Raw genomic sequence first — 21,880 nt, forward strand, 5'->3', positions numbered from 1 at the left:
AACTAGTATCCTGGTATTGTAAATGACAAGTGCCATGAATGTTTTACCTCAGGGAAAATGACTGTGTAATGACAACACAGAAACACAATGACAACATAAAATAAATAAAGATAACAGTAACAAGCAGGTCGGCAGTAAATAGTATTTAACACGTTCTCTGGCTACTCATTCTCCAGCTTTCCTTTAAAGGGAAGGTAAACTAAGAACCATGTGCTTTCCTGTTCTGGACAGATGTGGCATTTCAGGTTAATACATCTTTAAAAAGAGACAAGATTGAGCTGTTCTAAATTAGAATCCATTGGCTATCTGAAATCTTCCTATTAGCAGACCAGGTTTGGCAATAATCTCTCACTGACAGACTAGCTCATGGTCGGAGGCACTTAAGAAATGGCTCCCATCTCTAGGAGATCATCGGGATAGTGGATGTTTTTGCTGGCTAAAAGCCAGCATAGGAAAAATAATATAAATTGCTAACTCTATATAGTAAGAGCTAAATTTCTTTTCAACAACTGGTACATTACAGCTGCTATAAGGCTGTGGTTTTCTGGGTATCTAGTTCTGCCCTTTAAAGTTCTGAGCTACACAAGACAAGAAGCCAAAAAGAATAAAGCAAAAAGAGGATGTTTATTCAAAATACCTGAAGAAAAGCAGTGCTTAGTCTTTATTTGTAAAACCGTTCCAAAATAAAAGCCAACAGTGCTATCATCTTAAAATGCATAACTTAGTGGGTATCTACCTAGAATTCAGGGATTCTGATAAGACCATATTATCAGAAGGGATAACATGAATTATTTTTAACATTAATTTTCATAGACCATTTGACCATAAAAAGAGATGACAGAAGAACTGTGTCAAATTAATCAAAATTAAGAGCATCAAAGTGTGGTAATTTGCTTTTATACCAGGCCCTGTTGGGAGGTAGCACAAAGTCAAGTCTCTATTAACAAAAACATACATTAAATTCAGCGTTTTGAAAGCTTCTCATTCCATTTCACTGTTTTTTTAACCCTCAAATTCCTCAAATTTAAGCTCTGACATTTCTGAGTTGTAATAAGAAACACACACTTGAAGCAGTAAGAGTTACTATTTTGAGCACAAATTTACAATCCTATATCAATTTTTTAATATTCTTTGTTACTAAAATTACATATATCATCTTATAGCCACCAACAAATTTAACACAAAGCAAACATATACTTTGTAGATGTTCCCTTTGCCTGGAATGCACAACCCCCAACCCAACCCTAATTTACCATCAAGTCTCAAAGAGAGCATTACTTCTAGGAACCAAGTTCTAATCCTCCTCCAAGCTAGTTTAGGTTCCTTCATAATGCCTGGCATACCCTTCTATTACGGTAGTTAGTAGCTACCCACTTGCTCTGCACTGAGTACTTTCCATACATTACATCATTTAACCCTACTAGTTGGGTACTTTCTTCCTCACTTCATTAACGAGAAAACTGAGGTTGCTCAAGAATATGAAGGAGTTGACCAAGATCACAGCTAGGAAGCAACAGTCAGGATTTGAAAATAAGTACGTCTGCCTCCCAGCCACTATGCAATAAATACAGTGTGAGTATTTATCACCTTCTGTGGCAAACCCCTTGACAAGAAAGGACATGGCTTTTCATCTTTCTTCCCTGGTCTAGAACAATGTCTAGCAAACTGTATGATCATGTTTAACAAAGGCCAGTTGTTAATGTAGTCTGGAGTACACAGAAACGAAGTTTAAAAACACCTGGGCAAATTGCTCAGGTAACGTGTACTAGTTAGAACACCTTTGTGATCTGTAGATTTCAGTTACTGTGCCACGACAAATGTGGAGTACACAACTTGTTTGTGCCTTCCCCTACTCTATCTATTCACTGACAAGAAAAGAAGGTAGCTGTGCCATCTTTCTCACATCACTACACCATCAAACGTCAAAATAATGAATTTAACCCAAGGCTGCTTTTTGCCTTTTCTGTTCTAACAATCCCCACTAGATTCGCTGGTTTGAAAGGACAGCCTTGACATGAGCTCTATCCTCCGCCTTCAGTCACCTGTCAAAGCAGTGGTTGTGTCAGTTTAGAAATACATGGCTGGATGTCACCAACATCACATAATGGTAGCATGACTAATTTCAATTTCTTTAGACAGTTAAGAGTAAGGCATCCAAGTTCAAGGTAGAACATAAAAAAAAAAAATCCCATCTATACAGTAAGTACAAAAGTAGAAGTTTAAGAAGCTGAACACGCATGGAAAAAAGCTCTTGAAACAACTGCAATCTAACCCTGGATTTTAAGGAAATCCCTAAGCATCTAAAACTTCACAATTCTGTAAGTAAAATTTTATTTGAACTATTCCACCTTATGAATACAGCATGTATCCCAATGCCTAGTAGCTCAATTTAAAATAAATTCTTTTCATTGTTGCTTTAATTAAGACTATTGTACTTTGTTTTCCCAGTAAATGTTACTTAATATTAAAATTTCTGACTTACTTTTTAGAATTATCTTAGTTTTGAATTGGTAAAACTAAAACTGTGCATGAAGTCAGAAAGAAGAAATGGGGAGGAAAAAAGATAACTGGATTCCTCAAATGGCTCATAAAAGGAAAAACAAACCCAGTCCGACCAGACTCATGAGTCCCTTTTGGTGATCTGAAACACTGATCAGTATGTCAAGACAGAAGGAAAGAAACCAAACTCATCTGATATCCTCATGGTATTGCACTGAGTGTCTGCTTACTGCTAAATGGTTTGCATACTAGTAGAACTGAGTTATGCTTCTTTACATTTTAATCAATACATAGTAAATATAATTTAGTAAAAATGATTAGAAATATATAACTACATGCAACTTTATATTAAGTGGTTACATGAAAATTTGATTATGAAATTAAGATCTTAGAACTCTAGTTCCAAATTCTAAAAGTTAAGGAAAGATCATTTAAAAGTTGTGCACAAATAATCTCATGCAGTTCTTAGCTAACTTCTCTACAAAGTAAAAATGATGACAATTAAAAGTGTCCCACTGGGGAACAGTTGCGTAGCCCAGAATCTGCTTGCTCTTGGTGCCATTTCTTTGCTGTTTAGTACTTAACCTGAATCTGTTTTCACGTGTGTAAACTGAGGGGGGAAATTCTTCAGAACTGCTGTGGGAATTAAATGAGACGAACACGCAAGCACTTTATAGATGACAAGAGAAGGAGGATAACAGGTCATAGGGATCAAGGACCCTGGGACTCCCTTTATCAGCTCCCACCCACTACCCGGGAAGCATCTGCCCACGTATTCCTTCCTCCTCCACACAGGTTTTATTCCTTCCTCCTCCACACAGGTTTAGACCATATTACCTACCCCCAAACTACTCAGCATCAGGTGAGAATAGAGGTCTCCTCTCTTCTCCGTGCCATTAATCTCATGCTCTTCAAGGACTCTGTCCTCGGTGTTACTGCCAGATGAATCTGACCGCATGAGTCTGTCACAGACCCCAAACTCTCCAGCGGTCCCTCACTGAATAAGACCCAGTCTGTTTACCAAACCACTGCAGCCTCTCCACCATCCCCAACACACCGTTCCCACCTTTTTCCTACAATTCCCCTTCACAGCCCAAGCCTCCAGACAAACTAGAATATTTGCCATTTCTTGGACATATAGCTCTCATTTTCCTCTCCCTGATTTTCTTTACCTTCTACTTTCTCAGGGAATACCTTCCTCCACTTCTTCTCCAATTTCTACATACTCTTTAAGCAACAACTACCACTACCCCTCCCTCATTAGGCCTATGCCGTTTGCTTCTTCCATGTCAAGCCCCTCCCCTCACCCACACGCAAAAGCACCCCACAGAGCCAGAGTGAGGTGTGGTGCTGGAATCCTATGACTCATCCCCTCACCCCAACCAGGGTCTGGCTGACAAAAGCAACAATACAAAGTAAGAGGAAAGAGAAGTAAGGGATCTGTTTTTGGGTTTTTTTGTTAAGGTTTCTGGTCACAGCTCCTTGGAGAATGCGGGACATCTCCCACCTCCATCCTCAACCTAATCTGGGAACCCACACAGGATCGAGACTCCATCTCAAGCTGGGACTGAATGAAGGAACAGAGACCTGGTGCAGGCCCTCACTGCAGCTGCAAACTGGCAGGTCCAAGAGGGCGTGAGAAAGACAGGCTGGCACTCAGCTTGCTGCAGAGTCGGAATCAAAAACTGACAGCCCACACAGGCTGACTTGGGCTCTCAGACATACCATGGCTCTTACAGTATTATTTAAAATCTTTACTTCATTGTTCTTATTTAAACTTCTGAAAAATTTTATATGAAAGATCATTGCTTTCTACTTCTTTATATAAGTCTCCAAAACTGGCAATACTACATATCCACATGGCAACAAGAGGCTACAGATGGGGCACTGTACGTCTCCAGTTCACACCGACCTCATTACTCCCGATTTTCTGAAACCCATCCTCATTCATTCCCCCACCTGGCCAAGGAGGCATCTCAGTTTGCTTCTCCTAATGTTGAGGGACCCACTCTAATGGGAACCAACTAGACCAGCTACATCTCATTCCGTGGGGAGGGGAGAGAAAACAGCTGAAATGATGCCCTTCAACACTGGCCACTATTTGGGATGAAAGGCAGCCAAAGACCTCAGCTCACTCCAGAAGGGCTCCCCTCCAACCCTGTATATATACATAAAGCAAGGGTATGCAAATTTTTTCCATAAAGATGCAGAACATAAATACTTTGGCTTTGCAGGCCACATAATCTCCGTTGCAACTACTCTGACTCTTCCATTACATCACAAAAGCAGCCATAAACAATATGTAAGTGAATGAGCATGACTGTGTTCCAATAAAGCTTTATTTATGGGTACTAAAATTTGAAATTCATATAATTTACGTGTGTCACAAAACACTATTTTTCTTTTTTTTGTGAGGAAGGTTAGCCCTGAGCTAACATCTGTTGCCGATCCTCCTCTTTCTGCTGAGGAAGATTGGCCTTGGGCTAACATCCATGCCCATCTTCCTCTACTTTACATAGGACACCGCCACAGCATGGCTTGACAAGCGGTGCATCAGTCCATGCCCAGGATCCGAACCTGCAAACCCCGGGCCGCCAAAGCAGAGCCCGTGAACTTAACCGCTATGCCACCGGGCCAGCCCCAACACTATTTTTCTTTTGATTTTTTTCCAACATTTAAAAATGTAAAAAGCATTCTTGGCTCACAGGCCATAAAGGATGGATTTAGCCTATGGGTGACAGTTAAGGCATTTTCTTAAGGGACTTTCTCTTTTGTATCTTATATTATAAATACTTATATTTTGTATCTTACCTTCTGTCTTATCATCCGTGTCACATAATAAACTCCTCAAGAGCTAAGACCAACTCATATTTATCCTTATAACTCTTTGCTGATTCTGTTACAATGCCTTGCACAAAGAAGGGATTTGATTTATGTCTGCTGAATAAATGTCTGCCACTTTTTATTTTTCAGTATTAACTTCCTACTTAAAGGAACTCTAAATTGCATAAATATAATTCTTGCATTCTTGCATGTTTTCCAGATAACATACAAAGTATTATTCAATTTACTTCATCTAGGTCTCAATATTACTATGCAACAGGACCTTCATTCATTAGGGTCAAACAAAATGTTTGCTCTTTGTTCTTTCAAATTTGTCTTAACTATATACAATTTTCTGCCTTTATCCTCTTACTTAAATAAAGTAGACTTACATTTACTTCCTTACAAATTCAGATCAATAAAAACAATCTCAAAACTGACTTAAAATTTATTAAAAGAAGCACTGACTATAGAAGCTTTTTTTAAAGCCGTAATATCAAACCATGTAACTAACCGCTTGGGTTTTCTCCATTGCTCAGCACAGAAACTGCAGAAATTAACAAAACTTATAGTACAGGAAATATAATGTAGATTTAAATTGGTGTATTTATATAAATAAATATTTAAGAGATCAGCTGATTCTGAGCCATCAGCCACAGGTAAGCATTATGATACAACTCAAATTTCCATAGAACATTAACACTAGATATTTTAAGTGATTTTTTTGTAGCAGAATAATCAAAAACTCTGAATCATTGTGGCAATTAAAAGGCAATTTATTATTTGTAAACCATAGAGGAAACGCTGCCCCCTACAGAGTATTAAGAATGTTTTATATAAATGTAACCCAGAAATTACCACAAAAGCAATCTAAAAACATTTTAGTGACTAACAATATTTAATGATTAACAGGATTATCAAGGAAAAGGCGATGCTAGGGAGATGATCGGAACTTGATTTTCTTCGCTTTATTACAGTTTATGCTCAGATACAATATCTTTCTATAAAGAAGTGCATGTATAAACCCACAAATGCTCTGAGGATAAATAAACAGATAAACAGGAAGAATGTGCCAATTTTAGAGACTGGGGACACAGATGTGGGCCTGAGGAAGAGACAAGAGTAACAGGAACTTGCTTTGCCTCGTGGCAGGAGAATCCAGGGAGAGCTAGGCCCAGGACTGGCCTGGTCACCACCCAAGGCAGGGTCCTCCTCTCCCTTCACACGTTTCAGCCAGCCCACGCACTCCAGGGCTCCGAAGCCCCTCCTTTACTGGATTAGTTGGGATATAAGTGATCAGCAAAAGCAGATACAAAGAGTACTTCAATATTTGATTTGAATTCCATGCTATTTCAATTTCCTGAAAGCACTATGATTGTTTCATTCTTAGAAACATTTAATTATGATCAGGAATTGACTAGGAAATAAAAAGTTCAAGAACAATTTAGAATGAGGAAGAAAACAGGAAATAAGAATTATCACCTCCTGAGTGGGGAGCACGGAATTAAGTGATAATATTAAAGAAGTAGAGAAATTCACTCCGGTGACCAGTTAAGTCAGATAGGAAAGGAACTATCAACTAGTTTTAGAGGCTATAGGGCAAATCTCAGAACCAGACAGCATATCAACTCCAAATTTTCACTATGAAACTGTGCTATTCCATGAACTTCCCTCATACTGTTCACTTAGAATATTTAGGACACCTCCCTCCCTCCATGTCCAAATACTACCCATCCTTCAAGTCCCAACGCAAATCTCACGTGTTCCATGAGGCTTTCTCTGGTCCCCAGTGAAACATCACCGCTCCCTTTTTGAGCTGCTTAGCCCACATTTCATGTAAGGTACTTACCTCTGTCTACTATGTATTTTACATTATGGATGGACATCTTAGCTCCCCTACTCTTGCACATGCTCCCCAAATACAGTTCCTAAGGCTAATTCATCTTTCTACTGTTCTTTACATTGAGATTTACATTTACAGGGTGCTTTGTGCATAATGAATAGCTTTTTAGTAGGTACTGACAAAATACCTGCTGAATGAATAAATTAATAGTGAACTCATCAATCAATTAACAAGTACTTTAGAGCGACAGGAAACTGTAGTAGGAGCTGAGAATTGGAAGTCAAATAAGGCAGAGGCTCCCCTCTGTAGGAGCTTACGTGTCTGAAGCGACTTAAATGTAAGTCAGTTTCTCTGGCTTTATATTTTCACCCACTATATTTCTCCTTTGACCTGCTTATTACAAATGCTATTGTTTAAAAAACCTGGTAGTTGTGTAATTCCCTGCCCCGCATTAGAATTTCAAGCTCCCTGAGGGCATCAGTCGCACCCCTCCTGTTCACTACATCTGCAGAGCCAGCTCGGCACCCTGACATACCAAGCGCTCAACAAATACTTGTTGAATAACTCTCAAAATAGTTTTACATAACGTACTTAGGGAGTAAAATTAAAAGGCCTCACAATTCTTTAAAACGTCCATAGCTGGGAACTCATAGAAATTAAACACAGATAAATGTCAACACTGGAAAATCCTAGTGATTTCATCTTTTAATTTTCAATTTGGGGTAATCTCCTTTACAATTCAATAACACGAAGCATTTGCTAAACTGACTTTGGACTAAATAGAATTCAAATACTAAAAAGAAATTCATCTTTAACGTTGCTTCAGAACTCAGAGCTTGCACAATACACTTGCCATACCTCAGTTTCTTAAACTATCATTTTTCTTAAAGAAAAAGATCAGCCCCCAAGCCCTGTGCCCTGGCTCTTTACTTTCACATTGATCATGTTATTATATCCATCTACAGAGAGGTCAGTAAAGCAGTCATTTCTGAAAAATTGATTATTGAGCCCAGTAATGACTGATATGTAAGGGCTATTAATTATATGAAGTAAAACCAGCTTTTAGTTGGTAACAATAATCTCCTGAAGGCTGTTTCTTGGGTTACAGCCTGCCATGTAGCCACTAGTCATCAGACTTGAAATGTTTATAAAAAGGTAGGTTTCTATGAGCCTTAAAAATAAAACAAAAAACTAATTTTAAATGTGTCTTTTTATTAGCCAAAATATTTTTATACATCTGTCTGAACAAAAATTATAATGTTTTGTACAAAACGGTGAATAAATTTAAATTTGAAACATAGAAGTACAGTGGTTAAGAGCCCAGACTTAAAAAACAAAAAAAACCTTTTTACAAAGGAAAATCACAACATGTACAAAAAGAGACAATAGGCCAGTGAACTCCCACGTTCTCATCACCGAGCTTCAGCAAGTACCAACTAATGGCCAACCTTGTTTCATCTGCACCCTGCCCACTTTCCCCTAACCCACTGTGGATTATTTTGAAGTAAATCCAAGGCCTCATACAATTTCATTTATAACTATTTCAACACTTCAAAGGGCACAGACTTTGAGTCTGTGAGTCAGACAGACCTGGTGTCAAATCCAGGCTCTACCAACTACTGGCTGTGTGACCCCTGGCAAGTAACTGAATTCTTCTGAGCCTGGCTTCTATCTGCAAAATGGGGACAGTAATCCCTCTTCTCAGGATTACAGCATGGATGAAATCAGATAAGGTCTCTAAAGAACTGAACTTACTGCTGGCACACAGAGTGGTTAATACGGTAGCTGTGGTTATTATTACCGTACGAGCATATTAAGGCAGGACACTTTCTGACTCACTTCCAGTGAGGTTCACAAAGGACAAAACAGATATCAAGTATTCCCATATTTTAAAAAGAAATGCTAAATTTCCAGAGAGACTAACAAAAAACTGATTTGTGATCCCTTAGACCAATATTCACCTCCAGGAGTTTAAGAGTAAAGAGGTCTAGAAAATCTCTTTGGATAAGTTGGAGTGCTGTAGGGTTTCTACCACCCACTCCATGGGGGACAGGAGGAGGTGCTCTCCTGTCACCTGAAACCAAGAGAAAGGGGGTTTTAAGCGAGGCCCCCTGGACTAGCCACAAACCAAATCAGCCACAGAACATAATGCGTATGGTTTATAGAGGGTTCAGATTCATTTTTAGCAGACAGGCCTCCAGTGTGTTACCTCTGGTTTTCTGTCACTATCATGACACAGCTGATAAGACTATTTCTTGTCAGATTGATAATGATGAGAAGTTAAGTCTAAATTTCAATTCTGACCTACTAAAACTGTTTGAGTAATTGATTAGAGTGTAAGTTCAGGCAATCAAATTTATTTTTGGTTATGCAATCACAGAACTGATTACTTTTCAAATAAAAATCCAGAGAACTAGATTACTTCCCAGAATAAAAAGTAACAAGTAATAGTGTGTGTGCGCGCACACACATGGGGGTTTTTGCCAGTTTTCCATCTGGAAGCCATGATGTAACAGGATAATCGCAAACTGCATTCTCACTGTTTAAATCTATGAATAATGTGCAGATAATCTAGCATGAGTTAAACAAGAAATTAATTGTGACATGTAACAAGTTCAACAATCAGTCATGTATAGTAGACTGATTTTTCAAGGTAATTTTTACAATTCAAGAAATATCTTGGGTGAAAGGAAAGAAGAAATAACATTCGAAAAAACAAAGCAGTTTGTTTCTCACTGTTAAATCAAAGAAGATATATTCCTTAAAGGTAGTAGTTCTGCTACCCCATAATCAGCAATCCTGCAATATAAAATACAGCTAGTCTCAACCAACTCGATGAACAAAAAGGTATCTTTCATTTAACTATGATTCATTTTTTACAATTATTGCCTACTTTAAAAGAATCTACTTCAAACATGACTTTTACCCCCAGGGTAAAAGGACTATAGGTTACACAGAAGTCAAAGAAAAATCTAGTACCCCTCTAGGAGGGACAGAATATTAGAGACGTGATTCTTCCCTTTAAGTCAATGAAGTCACCTGGATGTAAAGAGAAGAAGAACTTCCTTTCTTTCCCATTCTTACCCTGAAGTCTGAAAACTAAGTCCTCAGAAGCACTTTTATCTAAGGACAAAGGAATGACGAGGATCCCCAAGGGAGAATATGAGAAATGACTATAAAGTATGGAAAGTGACTTTTAAATAAATGTGCCAGAACTAATACATACAAATGGATGTTGCCCCCTTCCAAGTCATTATCTTGGAAATTATATACTTAATCCAATGATGCTGTTACAGGAACTTTGGAATTTGTTTCAGAGCTTAGAATTTTCCACATCCTTAAAACTAGCAAATATTTGTCTTTTCAGGTTGGATGTAGCAACAGTCAAAAGTCCTTAGAGCAGCTGTGCTTTTCTTTGGAAAGCCTGCCCTGACCTCCCAGGTGCAGGTTCCACGTCCCCTCCTAGTGATCTCTGTACTCCCCCCAGCAGAGTGCTTTTCACTCTATACTGGAATTGCTTACTTATTTATCATCTATCACCCTGGAAAAACCGTAAACTTCATAGGAGCAAGGAATTTATCTTCTTTATTATTGTACCCACGATCCCAGAATGGTACCTAGAAAATTACAGGCATCCAAGAAATACAGAGTGATGCAATCTATGATAATACCAAATGGTGTGGAATACTGTGTGTACCTTCTCTACTGACCCTCCCCACTCCTCTCAGAAGAGAGTACCACACCTCTCTGCATGATTATCTAGCTACATAGAGGAACTATTACTTTATATACCTGGGAGGAAAAGTGGTTGGATTGGATGATTTTCATTACTTATTTATGGACAGAAAAAAAAGCAAAAATCATGACTACATCCTTACAGGCTAAAAACTTACAACTTTTCACTCGCAAATCTGCAAGCACAATAATATCTCACCTAGTTGCAATATCTTTAGAGTGTCTCTGTAGGCTTTCATCACCAGCTTGAAATGGCGATAAAGTGGATAGCACAAAACTCTTCTTCCAAAAGACACCAGGATTTCATGAACATTAGTCCAAGTCTGTGAAGGATCATTTAAATAAATAATCATTTCCATATTACACAAACAAAAGCACACAACGAAATATGAAACTATTACCAACTAAAAACTCTAAGTTTGGATCATCATGAAGCCAAGTGGAAAAGAAATATAAAAGCATGAAACGAGACTCTTTTTATACACCTTACAATAAAATATTTAATTCTTGTCTTTGTAATTTCTCGTACTTCATCAGCATATCACAAATGCTCCTTAAAAATCACATATGTAGAAGGAAAGTTTTAAAAAGTCTTTTAAGAATTACGAATATGAATCTAAAACACATGGCACTAACAAAATACAGATGCACATAAAAGACATTTCTAAATGATATATGTTTCATGGTTTTGTCTTTTGGGACCATTCAAGATAGTGCAGATGAAAGACGTAGAACCCTTTAGTGAAGTGTGTTTACAGTCTCCCTCTTTCCTTTTGTTTTGTTTTTTTTTCTTTAGGCAAGAGTAAGATATGGTATTTACTTTAGTAATTTGCTTTCATTTATTAAAGAGAAAAGTAATGATTTCCAGGAAAAAAGTGTTTTATCTTGAACAGCATAGCAAACTGATACCATTAGCAATTCAATACCTACTCAAAACACTAGACAAAGCAATTTTCTACAAAATTATTTAATTGTGTTTTGATAAAAAAATGTAACCCATATATGAAACTTAAAATATAAAATTAAAACTAACAGAGCAGCATGATTTCCATGTACATTAATCCTTAACAAATGAGAGATCTGATTAAGAATACTGTATATCTGACAAAGAATAGTTTATATCTAAACAGAATTCTGAACTTTTAAAAAATTCTAGCCACAAACTAAATACTCATAGAAGTCTGACATAGCCACTTAAGTCTGATAATTGTTAAGATATCTCAAAAACAACAAAAATTTCAAAGTAAAACCATAAATAGGTGAATTTATTGATGTAGATTTTAATAACTGAACTATGAAATTATCTAATCAATCACTTTGTTTTCAACATAAGTAATCAATGGAATTATTGCAAAAACCAGTTTCTCCATTACATGCTGATCATGGCAACACGCAGAACCCAAATGAAGCCGAGAGCAGTGCTTCTCCAACTGTAATGCATGCAAATCCCTGGAGATCTTGCTACAGATTGATTCAGTGGGTCTGGACAGAGGTTCTAACTTTCTAACAAGCTCTCAGCCAAGGATGCCGGTCAACCTGTTGGTTCATGGACCATTCTTGGAGTAGCAAGATTCCCTGATAAAGTTGTGTTTCAGTTCCTGTTTACATCTTATCTATTATTGGAACAAAGTGATGCCAAAGAACAACCTTACTTTTACAACTTAATATGTACTGTACCTAGGATTTACACTGGAAAAAAAAACTAGTTTTTTTTATTGTCTTAACTGATGATGCAAATAGCAACTGTTTGACACTTTTTTTAAAGCTTCTAACTTTAATCACTGTTTTGATATACAAGAGTTTGTTCAAAACTAGGAAATTTAAAGACATCATTTTTGGATACTTTTGGTAAGACCTACACAACTATTTTCTAGAAAATAGATATAAAGACAATCATTACTAGAAGAGTTATCTAACCATACTCATTATAGGACCTGGGATAAGTTATTTAAGCTATCTGATCTAAGTCCACTCATCTGCAAAATACCAGTAATACTTATCTCACAGACTTATTGAAAGGAATAGGTGAGTTAATACCTATAAAACGCTTAGCACAGTCCCTGGTTGTAAGTAGCAGCTAGTAGTATTACCACCTACATTTGCTCCCCATCTTTGAGCTCTGGACCCCAATATATGCCAACTGACAACCATGCCTCAAACTCCACCCCACATCCTCTCCCAACAGACCATGTCCCTATTCTTTCTCCAAAGTATGTTCTCCCTCTTCCAATTTTCAAAATTCCCTCCCTGGCTTCATCAGTATACTATGATTAGAGTCAGAGTAACAAATGGAATCAGAATTTTAATAAAGATAGGAAAAAACCTTGTATGATAAAGCTTCCACTTTTAACAAATCATGGAATTGCTTGAATTACCCAAAATGAACTAATGACAACAGAAAAATAAACTTCTGAACAAGCAAACAAAATCTAAACAATTGCAACTAAAAATCATACCTCAAACCAGCACAGTGTGGGACTCAGTTTTCTGATATTCCATGCAGATTCAACCTTTATTTGTTTTGGAGAAAAGAGTACTGTCACATTAGAGGCAAAGTCATTCGAAAATAAAGCAAATAGATCCATTTATTCAACCAGTAGCTGAGTAGTACTGACATACATAAGAACTAAGAAGTGCCTATGACTCTATGACTGCGGAAAAACCATTGCTTTACTGATGCAGAGGTTATCAAAGGCAAGCTTCTGTCTTGCTTTGGGATTTGATAAAGTAAAGCTTTTCCACTGAGAAGAGCACAAGAGCAAATAAGCAGGGGCTTTGAAACTAAAAATGAAAGCAAAGCGATGCTTGCTCAATTTCTGTCCTTCTCAACTAAGTTACTTGCCTTCCAAACATTCTATAAATAATCTACCGACGGACTCAAAGATAATGCTGAAATGCTGTCTCTGGCACTTAAAAAGCCGCTCAAGAATCTGGCCTTTCAGAGAACGCTTGTGAGAATAAGTACATTCTAGAGCAGGTCTTGAAGTTGCAAGACTTCATGATTTCAAATATGTGAACGCAGGACTCAAAAATGGTAAATTTCATCGAGCATAACTAAACACTCTCACTCACCTTCTCAAGCAATAATATGAAGCACTTTTTTTTTTGTCAAAGAAGACATTTTCTCCAATTATATTATCCTTAAAAGATGAGTGGAAACAAAAACGATCTTCAGTTATACTATGCCCTTGATACACTATTTAATATTCATTTTGGAGTCAAACGCAAATAAGAGTCACCTTTGAAATTTTCAGACTCATACCAAAAAACTTGGCACATATCAAACCCTAATCCTATGCTAATGCTATGATGTTGAGTGAGAAAAGCAGATTAAATAATAGTCCATATAGACATTATAACCCAATGTGAATACACACACATAGATGTGCACAATGAAAGAACACTGGAAGACACACACCACCTTGTAACAAGGCTATTTCTGATGGCTCAGATACAGGAAATTTTAATTATTTTCTTCACGTCCGTATTTTCCTTTACAGGGATATGAATTATTTGTGTAATTTTAAGAGAGAAAAGCATACGCTCAGCTCAAAAACAATCCCTTGAGCAATGACAATTATCAACAGCTGGAGGAGCACATTAACCGGACAAACTTTTTTTTGGTTTTCCAGCCTTCTTTTATATATGATCAGGGATGTAGGTGAGAAAGAAGTTTAGCTCTTGATTTACAAAATCAAATGTGGTTGCAGAAGAGATACAATCGTCTATATTATTAAAAATATATATATATCTCATTTAAGAAATAATGTACTTTACAAAAGGATTTACTTTTACAATACAATTTCATTAAATAGCAAAAAAGATACGATTCAGGTTTTTAAAAATCTGATTTACATACAGTTCTTCAGAAGGATATATATACTATGTCAATTGAGGGATACGTGCAGATAAATACTAAGATTCTTTTTTTTTTGTAAAATACTATGCCTTGCATCTCCTAATTGACAGCTCGGAGAAAGAATAGAAATGGGTATGGTCAAGTTTACCACCTGCCAATGTCAAGTGTCATGTGGCAGTAGTTCTTATTTGGCCAGTTCATCTCCTAGAAGAGAAGAGAGCTCAGGCTATCCTTTTTCTCTACCCTCAGCTTTACTTCCTCACTCTGCTATCTGGTAGAGACTAATGCCAAGAGAGAAGAGAAAAAGACCAAGTAAGCATTATGTTTTCATGCTGGTACCTACCACCAACACACACCTGCTCCTCTGCCCAGAGCGTCCCCTACATAACTCATCACAACAGGGCTTACTCTCAACGGGAGGGCTGATGCCTTAATACACTCTACTTAGTACAGTCGTCTAGGCCAACATGCACAGACACATGTGCACTCACATTCTTCTCTCCTTCAGTGACACGAGTCTCGTAGCAATATGCCAGAAGGATATCAATCAAACTGTAGTACACTTGAAGGTGGGCTCTCTTGTCCAGGAGGTAAGATTTATTGACAAATTTTCGCAGCTGATATTTCTCTTCTTCAGAAAAAGACACTAAAAGAAAATGCATTTAAAAATTAGATGTTCCATTCAGTTTTGTAAAACCCCCAACGTGGAAGATTTGTCAAAATTAGTACTTTGATTATAGAAACTGAAATAAAAATTATTTAACTTTGGATATAGAAACAACTTTTTAGCTAGACGTCACAGTTTTATTAAGGGCTATGCTTGTGCTCAAACCCTAGCAGGATGAAATAAAGGAGAAATGTCTAAACAACGTCTATTCCTTATTCCACACCCCCTCTCCTTTTTTTTTGCTCTCTGTTCTGTATTCAAGGGATTTAAATGCCAGAGTTATTAACTTTAAAATTAAGATAATACATTTTGACAACAGAAAACACGTAACAGCTAAATAAAGCACTCTATATTCATTATCCATTTTGAAAGTTCTATACAAAGAAATAGAAGTATTCCCATATATTAGTCAATTTTAAAGGCACAGTATTTATTTTTTAATATTCTTTACACATAGAAACAAAGTTTTACATAAATATACAAATGTGACTATACCACACATATTAGACTTGTGGGAAGAGGATGTTTGTTTTCGACAGTCTGTTTTCCCTTTTCTTCTTTTCCTTGGCACCCTCTCTCCATCTTTGCAAACAGCCTCTCCCATGTTAAAAATCTAGTCTATATCTTTCATATTTTTCTCTACAACCATGTAATCATATACAGACACATAAATATGTATACAAGCGAGTTTTCCCCTCAAAGAATTATATGATTTTTCTCCATCCAGTCTATCTCACTCAACAATATCTCTGGCAAATCTCTCCAAGTCAATTGGTACTAGCTAATTTTTGTAAAGGAGTGGAATATTCCATGGTGTGCCATGCTCTATCCAACCACTCCCCCTACTGATGGGCATTCACTTTGCTTCCAGTTTTCTGCCACTGCTAATAATGCTGCAATAAATGTCCTTGGATACTGGAGCCTTTATTCCCATAAAATAGATTCCCAAGAGTACATTTACTGGGTCAAAAAGTATACCTGTTTTTAAAAGATACTTTATTTAAAGGCTATAATTCTCCTTTCTGTTGGTCACGGACAGCAGTTCCCCTTCCTACACATCTCTCACCCCCTCCCTGCAATAAATGTAATAGCTTTCTTTAATACTTTCCAGTTTAATGGATATAAAGTGACCGTGGTAGGAAGAATCCTAAGATGACCACCACTGAGTCACACCATTTGAGTGTGAGCAGAACCCATGACTTGCTTCTACCCAAAACAATACAGCAAAGGTGTAGGGACAGTCACTGTCACGATTATGTTTCGTTATTAGCAGACTGGAGCCCAAGACTCGCCTGCTAATTCTGAAGAATAAGATGCACGTTGTGAGAGGGCCACGTTGCAGGGAACTGTGGGGGCCTCTAAGATCTGAGAGTGGCCCCCAGCTGACAGCCAGCAAGAACGTAGGGGCCTCGGTTCTATAGTCACAGGAATGGAATTCTGCCAACCATCATGTGAGGTTGAAGAGGATCCTGAGAATGTGGCTGCCAACACCCACTAAAAAAAAAAAAAAGACGGCCATATTTGTCTACAGCCTTGCCAAGACCCTGAGAGGAGGACCCAACTAAGCCAGGCCTGACTCCTGACCCACAGAAAACTGAATCAAATCAGATCTCTGCTTCTAATTTGTGATAACTTTATGCAGCAAGAGAAAACTAATACAGTGACATATTGTTACTTCAGTTAGTATTTCTCTAATTGCTAAACTTTGAGCATTATTTCATAGGTTTGTTGGCAATTTGGCTTTGCTCTCCCGTGAATTACCCATTTGAATGTGTTTTACCCAATTTTTTCCATTGGATGGCTTGTCTTGTCAAAATTAAGAACTCATCTATAAATATGAACCCTAGTCATATCTCCAAATCTACCCCATATCTATTGACTTTGTTCATGGAATCTTTGGCCACTGAATTATTTATTTTATGTGTAGCCAAATATGTCCATCTTTTTTTTTTTTTTTAACAGATTCTAGATTTACAGCCTTCAATAGCTTTCCCCAACCCCTGAAGTGTACACAAAGTCTCTCAGCTTTTCCTTAAGATGTGATGTTTCCTTTTTTAAATTTAAGTCTTTTATCCATCTGGAAGTTATTTTTTCATATGTTTTAAGATTTCAGTTAATTCCAGATGAACAGTTAATTGTGCCAGCACAGTTTGTTCAGTAATCCATCTTCCCCACTGTATTGAACCACCAACTTTGTCAAATAGATCTGTTGCTTTTCTTGCTAAAAATTACTTCAAAGCCTTTTCAGTTTTTGTTACTTGCAAATATATTTTTCCCATTTACGTTATTAAATACTTCTTTATAGAAGAGAGAAAAGCTATTTCTTTTTACATATCAGCCACCTTATCAAATGTTGGCTACCTAGACCAAAAAAAAAACAAACTAAGGGGTAAAGGGGCTCATTTGTATGGTGACGGATGGAAACTAGACTTTTGGTGGTGAACACGATGCAGTCTCTACAGAAGCTGAAATATAATGATGTACACCTGAAATTTACACAATGTTATAAACCAATGTGACCTCAATAAAACAATTAAAAGCAAAACTAAAATACTTAATAAATTAATAAATAAAATAAAAATAATAAATTAATTAAAAAAGTAAACTAAAATACTTAAACGCTACTGATGAAAAAAACATTATGTCTACATTGATAAGGCAAGTAAGGATGAGACTGTGTTTCCCTCTAAGTTTTCTTTGATGCCTACAATTTAGGCAAGCTATCACAAAGTATATATCTTCTCACATTAACAAAACATGAGCATTATCGGTTCCTTGTTACTCTACATACAAAGTAAAATACATCTTGTCTTAGAGCAAGATTTACAGAAAGAGTACTAGCTAACAACATAGATGTGCTCAGTTCCTAGTTATTATAAGTAAAACATGGACTACCACTTGTCTTAGAGCAATTTTTTAAAAATTTAGGGGCCGGGCATGGCTTAGCAGTTAAGTGCGCGCGCTCCGCTACTGGCAGCCTGGGTTCGGATACCGGGTGCGCACCGACGCACCGCTTGTCCCGCCACGCTGAGGCCGCGTCCCACATACAGCAACTAGAAGGATGTACAACTACGAGATACAACTATCTACTGGGGCTTTGGGGAGAAAAAGGGAAAAAAAAGGAGGAGGACTGACAATAGATGTTAGCTCAGGGCTGGTCTTCCTCACAAAAATAAAAATAAAAAAAATAAAAACAAACATCTAGATACATTAAGTTACCTCTGTATAAGTGTTATCAATCTCTTACCTTGCAAAGTCATCCTTAATTTTCCTTCCATGCCCTATCAGACAATCACTTTCAAATTCACTTAAAAAGTTTTTAAGCCCAGTAAAGAGGAGCGTTCAGCTTCTAGTTCTGATGCTTCATATCAGAGTAATGTCAAAATAACTTTCAAGTCTTTTTCTCCAGGGTTTAGAACTGTCCGTTATATTTAGGTAAGGATAGGCTAAACTGCTGTAACAAAGAGACCCCAAAATACAATGGCTTAAATAAGACTAAGACAGAAGTTTCTCCCTCACGCTACTATTCTGAGTGAATGATCCAGGACTGGTGGGGCATCAGCATCTCTATCATATGATTTCTATCTATGAGTCCAAGACAGCTGTTCCATGTTTTTACCACTTTCTAACCAATGGGAAAGCAGAGTACGAAGAGGATGGCAAGCACCTTCTTTCTAAAGACTTGATCCAGAAAGTGTACACAGCACTTCCACTGACTTCCCATAAGCCAGGACTTAGTCACATGACCACACCCAGTGACAGGGAAGGAAAAGAAATGTAGTCCTTAGCTAGTGGTCATGTGTCCAGCTCCAACTCAGGAAGCATCTTAGGGGAGAAGGGCTAATAAAAGACACTTGGCCATCTCTGACACCTTTTGGAGATCAAAAATTATTAAATTGCCTCCTTAACATTCCCAAACCACTCTCTTGATAGCTAGCTACCCAGTCCCTCTCTGTTTCTGTTCAACAAGACTGCCATTCTTCTCATCACAACTGGGCAAAAGACAGAAAGAAGAGAATACGATGGCCCCTGTTCACATAAATAGTCATGCGCTGCAAAATGACATTTTGGTCAACAACAGACCACATATACAACAGTGGTCCCATAATATTAGTACCATATAGCCTAGGTGTGTAGTAGGCTATACCATCTAGGGTTGTGTAAGTACACTCTATATTATTCACACAACAACGAAATCGCCTAACGACTCATTTCTCACAACGTATCCCCATCATTAAGCAACGCATGAATGTAGTTTTCCAAACTCACTTCTGTCCTCTTGTAGGAGCCTCAAGTTTACTATGGCTTCTTTTTGTTTTAAGACTTCCTTCCAACAGTTTTACAGCCTATCCTCTAGGGGGAAAAAATCTTAAATACACTTATTTGAAACTACTAGAAGCAATACTCCTTTACTCATTATAAAATACACTTAGCAAGCAAAAAAACAGATTTTGAAATATAATTATTTTTTCAACCATGTTAGAAAAAATAAAACCATGTTTAAAAAAATATGAGAAGAAAAAAAGAAATGTATTTGCACAAGCACTGCTTACATAAACAGCAAATAATTATGAGAATGCATTTATTTAATTTGCTGGCCGGCAACATAAACAAAGTGTATATTTTTAAACTTAATGCAGGTAGATGTCAGGTGACTCATTCTTTAAAAACTAACATGTCAAAACAAAATAAGACAGATACTGGATGTTCACTGTTTCACTAAAGGACTTATATGCTGATCCCTTAACTTAAATAGAAGCTCTCAGTTCACTTAAAGAAATCTGATTTAAGGAAACTGTAAGAAGGAACATACTTACTGTATGAAGAAAGTATTCCTGAAAAGGTATTTTAAGACCTCTGGTATTTGGCAAGAAGGTTTGAGATAATATTCCCTTAGGTGTAGTTTTTGAGACGTTCATTAATTTAGCTGATACGAAAATGCCAGGTGTTCATGACGCTATTCTCTCACTAGAGAAAAGCCTTTACATCCTAGTTGACTAATAAAGACTTGTTTCCACATAATTCTGAATCACAAGGTAAGCGTGCCCAGAGCCGTTTAACAGCACATCAACTCATCTCCATGTTTATTCCTTCATTCTTAAGTAATCACACCTGTATATGTTTAACGATTTGTAAAGGCTGACCTGAGAACTGTAGGTTCTGATGTTACCTTACCACAAGTGCTTCCACATATCACAGGTCACTTTCCACGACTATACACATACGAAAAGCCTACTTGAATATACTCGTCTGAATTCTTAGATGCTAGGTGCCCCTAGCCTTTCCTTAAAACACCACTGCCTTTTTCTGAGTGTTTATAAGTTCCATTTTGGCCTAAGCAGTTCATTAATAATACACAGATGTATTTAAATTCTGAAATTCCAGCAAAGAAACCAGAGATGATAAATAACAATAACAACAAACCAGGAAATCACTAGAGAAACCAAAAGTCTGAGCTCCCAAAGGCCTTTTTTATTAGAGCTATAAATCATATCTTCCAAAGGGGAACTCAAGGAGGTTTGCACACAATCAGGTCTAACTGAGCAGCAGCAATGGAAAAAACTACAGATGCAGTGCCAACAATACTTGGATGATTGCCACCATGAGTAACATTTGTCAAGCATTTGTATGACTTAGCTACACTACAAAGCAGCTTTGCTATATAGTTCACAACATTTCGGTTAATTATACTTCTATAAATAATCTGCAGTCAAACAAAAGCCAGCTGAAAGCTCAATTCGTTTGGGGAAGAAACTGGTGCCCTAGCAATGAAGCAAATGGCCCAAGACCACCTCCCAACATTAAAAACCCCATTAATTAGTTTGAGGAAGGTAAAGGGGCTCCTATCAAAAGAGAAAGTGACCTTCTCGCCTCACTGAGAACATTTTCTAGTTTTGTTACTTTTAAATCTTCTCTTTTGTCTAAATCCCCCTCCCAAACATCCCTGTCTTCTGTGGGTCAACAATTAAATCATCCATGACCTGGCTCCTCTCAGAGGAATACAAATCTGTCCATTATACTTTCTGGAAACAGATCAAGGAGACCAGAAGAAAATGTGCTGCCTTCAGACCCTCGGCCTAAATGGGTAGCCCTGCAGTGCTATAGCCTTCAAAGCTGACACTGACAGGGAGCTCTGCAGACACTGAAGAGCTCACTGAAGCCAAACAGGATGTCCCTGTGAGGAAGTTCATTGACTACAAATGTTGTGTGGTGTCATAACAAGCAATCATGTGCCAAGATTCCCGGGCTGAGATTAACCACTGAAAGACAACATGGGAAACGTGGCAAGTCCATCCTCAGGAAACCAGAGCTCAGTGGGAGCACGGCATTTAACACTTCCATTTACAAGCCTTCGGGGAGGAAGATCCGGATCGTTACAAAACTGAAGATGTTAATAAAAGTCTCCCTGTTGTAACTCAAGGCTACAATGAAAATAACAAGAATCGTAACCAAT

The 21,880-nt window shown here is 37.5% G+C and overlaps 1 protein-coding gene across 2 annotated transcripts in view; it reads right to left on the bottom strand.

The window, feature by feature from the left end:
• SHQ1 (SHQ1, H/ACA ribonucleoprotein assembly factor) overlaps nucleotides 1-21,880 on the bottom strand; it is a 95,446-nt gene that overhangs the window by 48,086 nt on the left and 25,480 nt on the right. For both annotated transcript variants that reach the window (XM_004419923.3, XM_087431347.1), the window contains exons 7-9: nucleotides 15,251-15,405; nucleotides 13,357-13,410; nucleotides 11,100-11,223 (exon numbers count right to left, since the gene is read on the bottom strand). In XM_004419923.3, coding sequence (XP_004419980.2) covers nucleotides 11,100-11,223; nucleotides 13,357-13,410; nucleotides 15,251-15,405 — 333 coding nt within the window. The remainder of the gene's footprint in view (nucleotides 1-11,099; nucleotides 11,224-13,356; nucleotides 13,411-15,250; nucleotides 15,406-21,880) is intronic.

Source organism: Ceratotherium simum, chromosome 5 (assembly GCF_057802395.1).
Source record: "Ceratotherium simum simum isolate JZ-2026a chromosome 5, ASM5780239v1, whole genome shotgun sequence".
NCBI classification, from domain to species: Eukaryota; Metazoa; Chordata; class Mammalia; order Perissodactyla; family Rhinocerotidae; genus Ceratotherium; species Ceratotherium simum.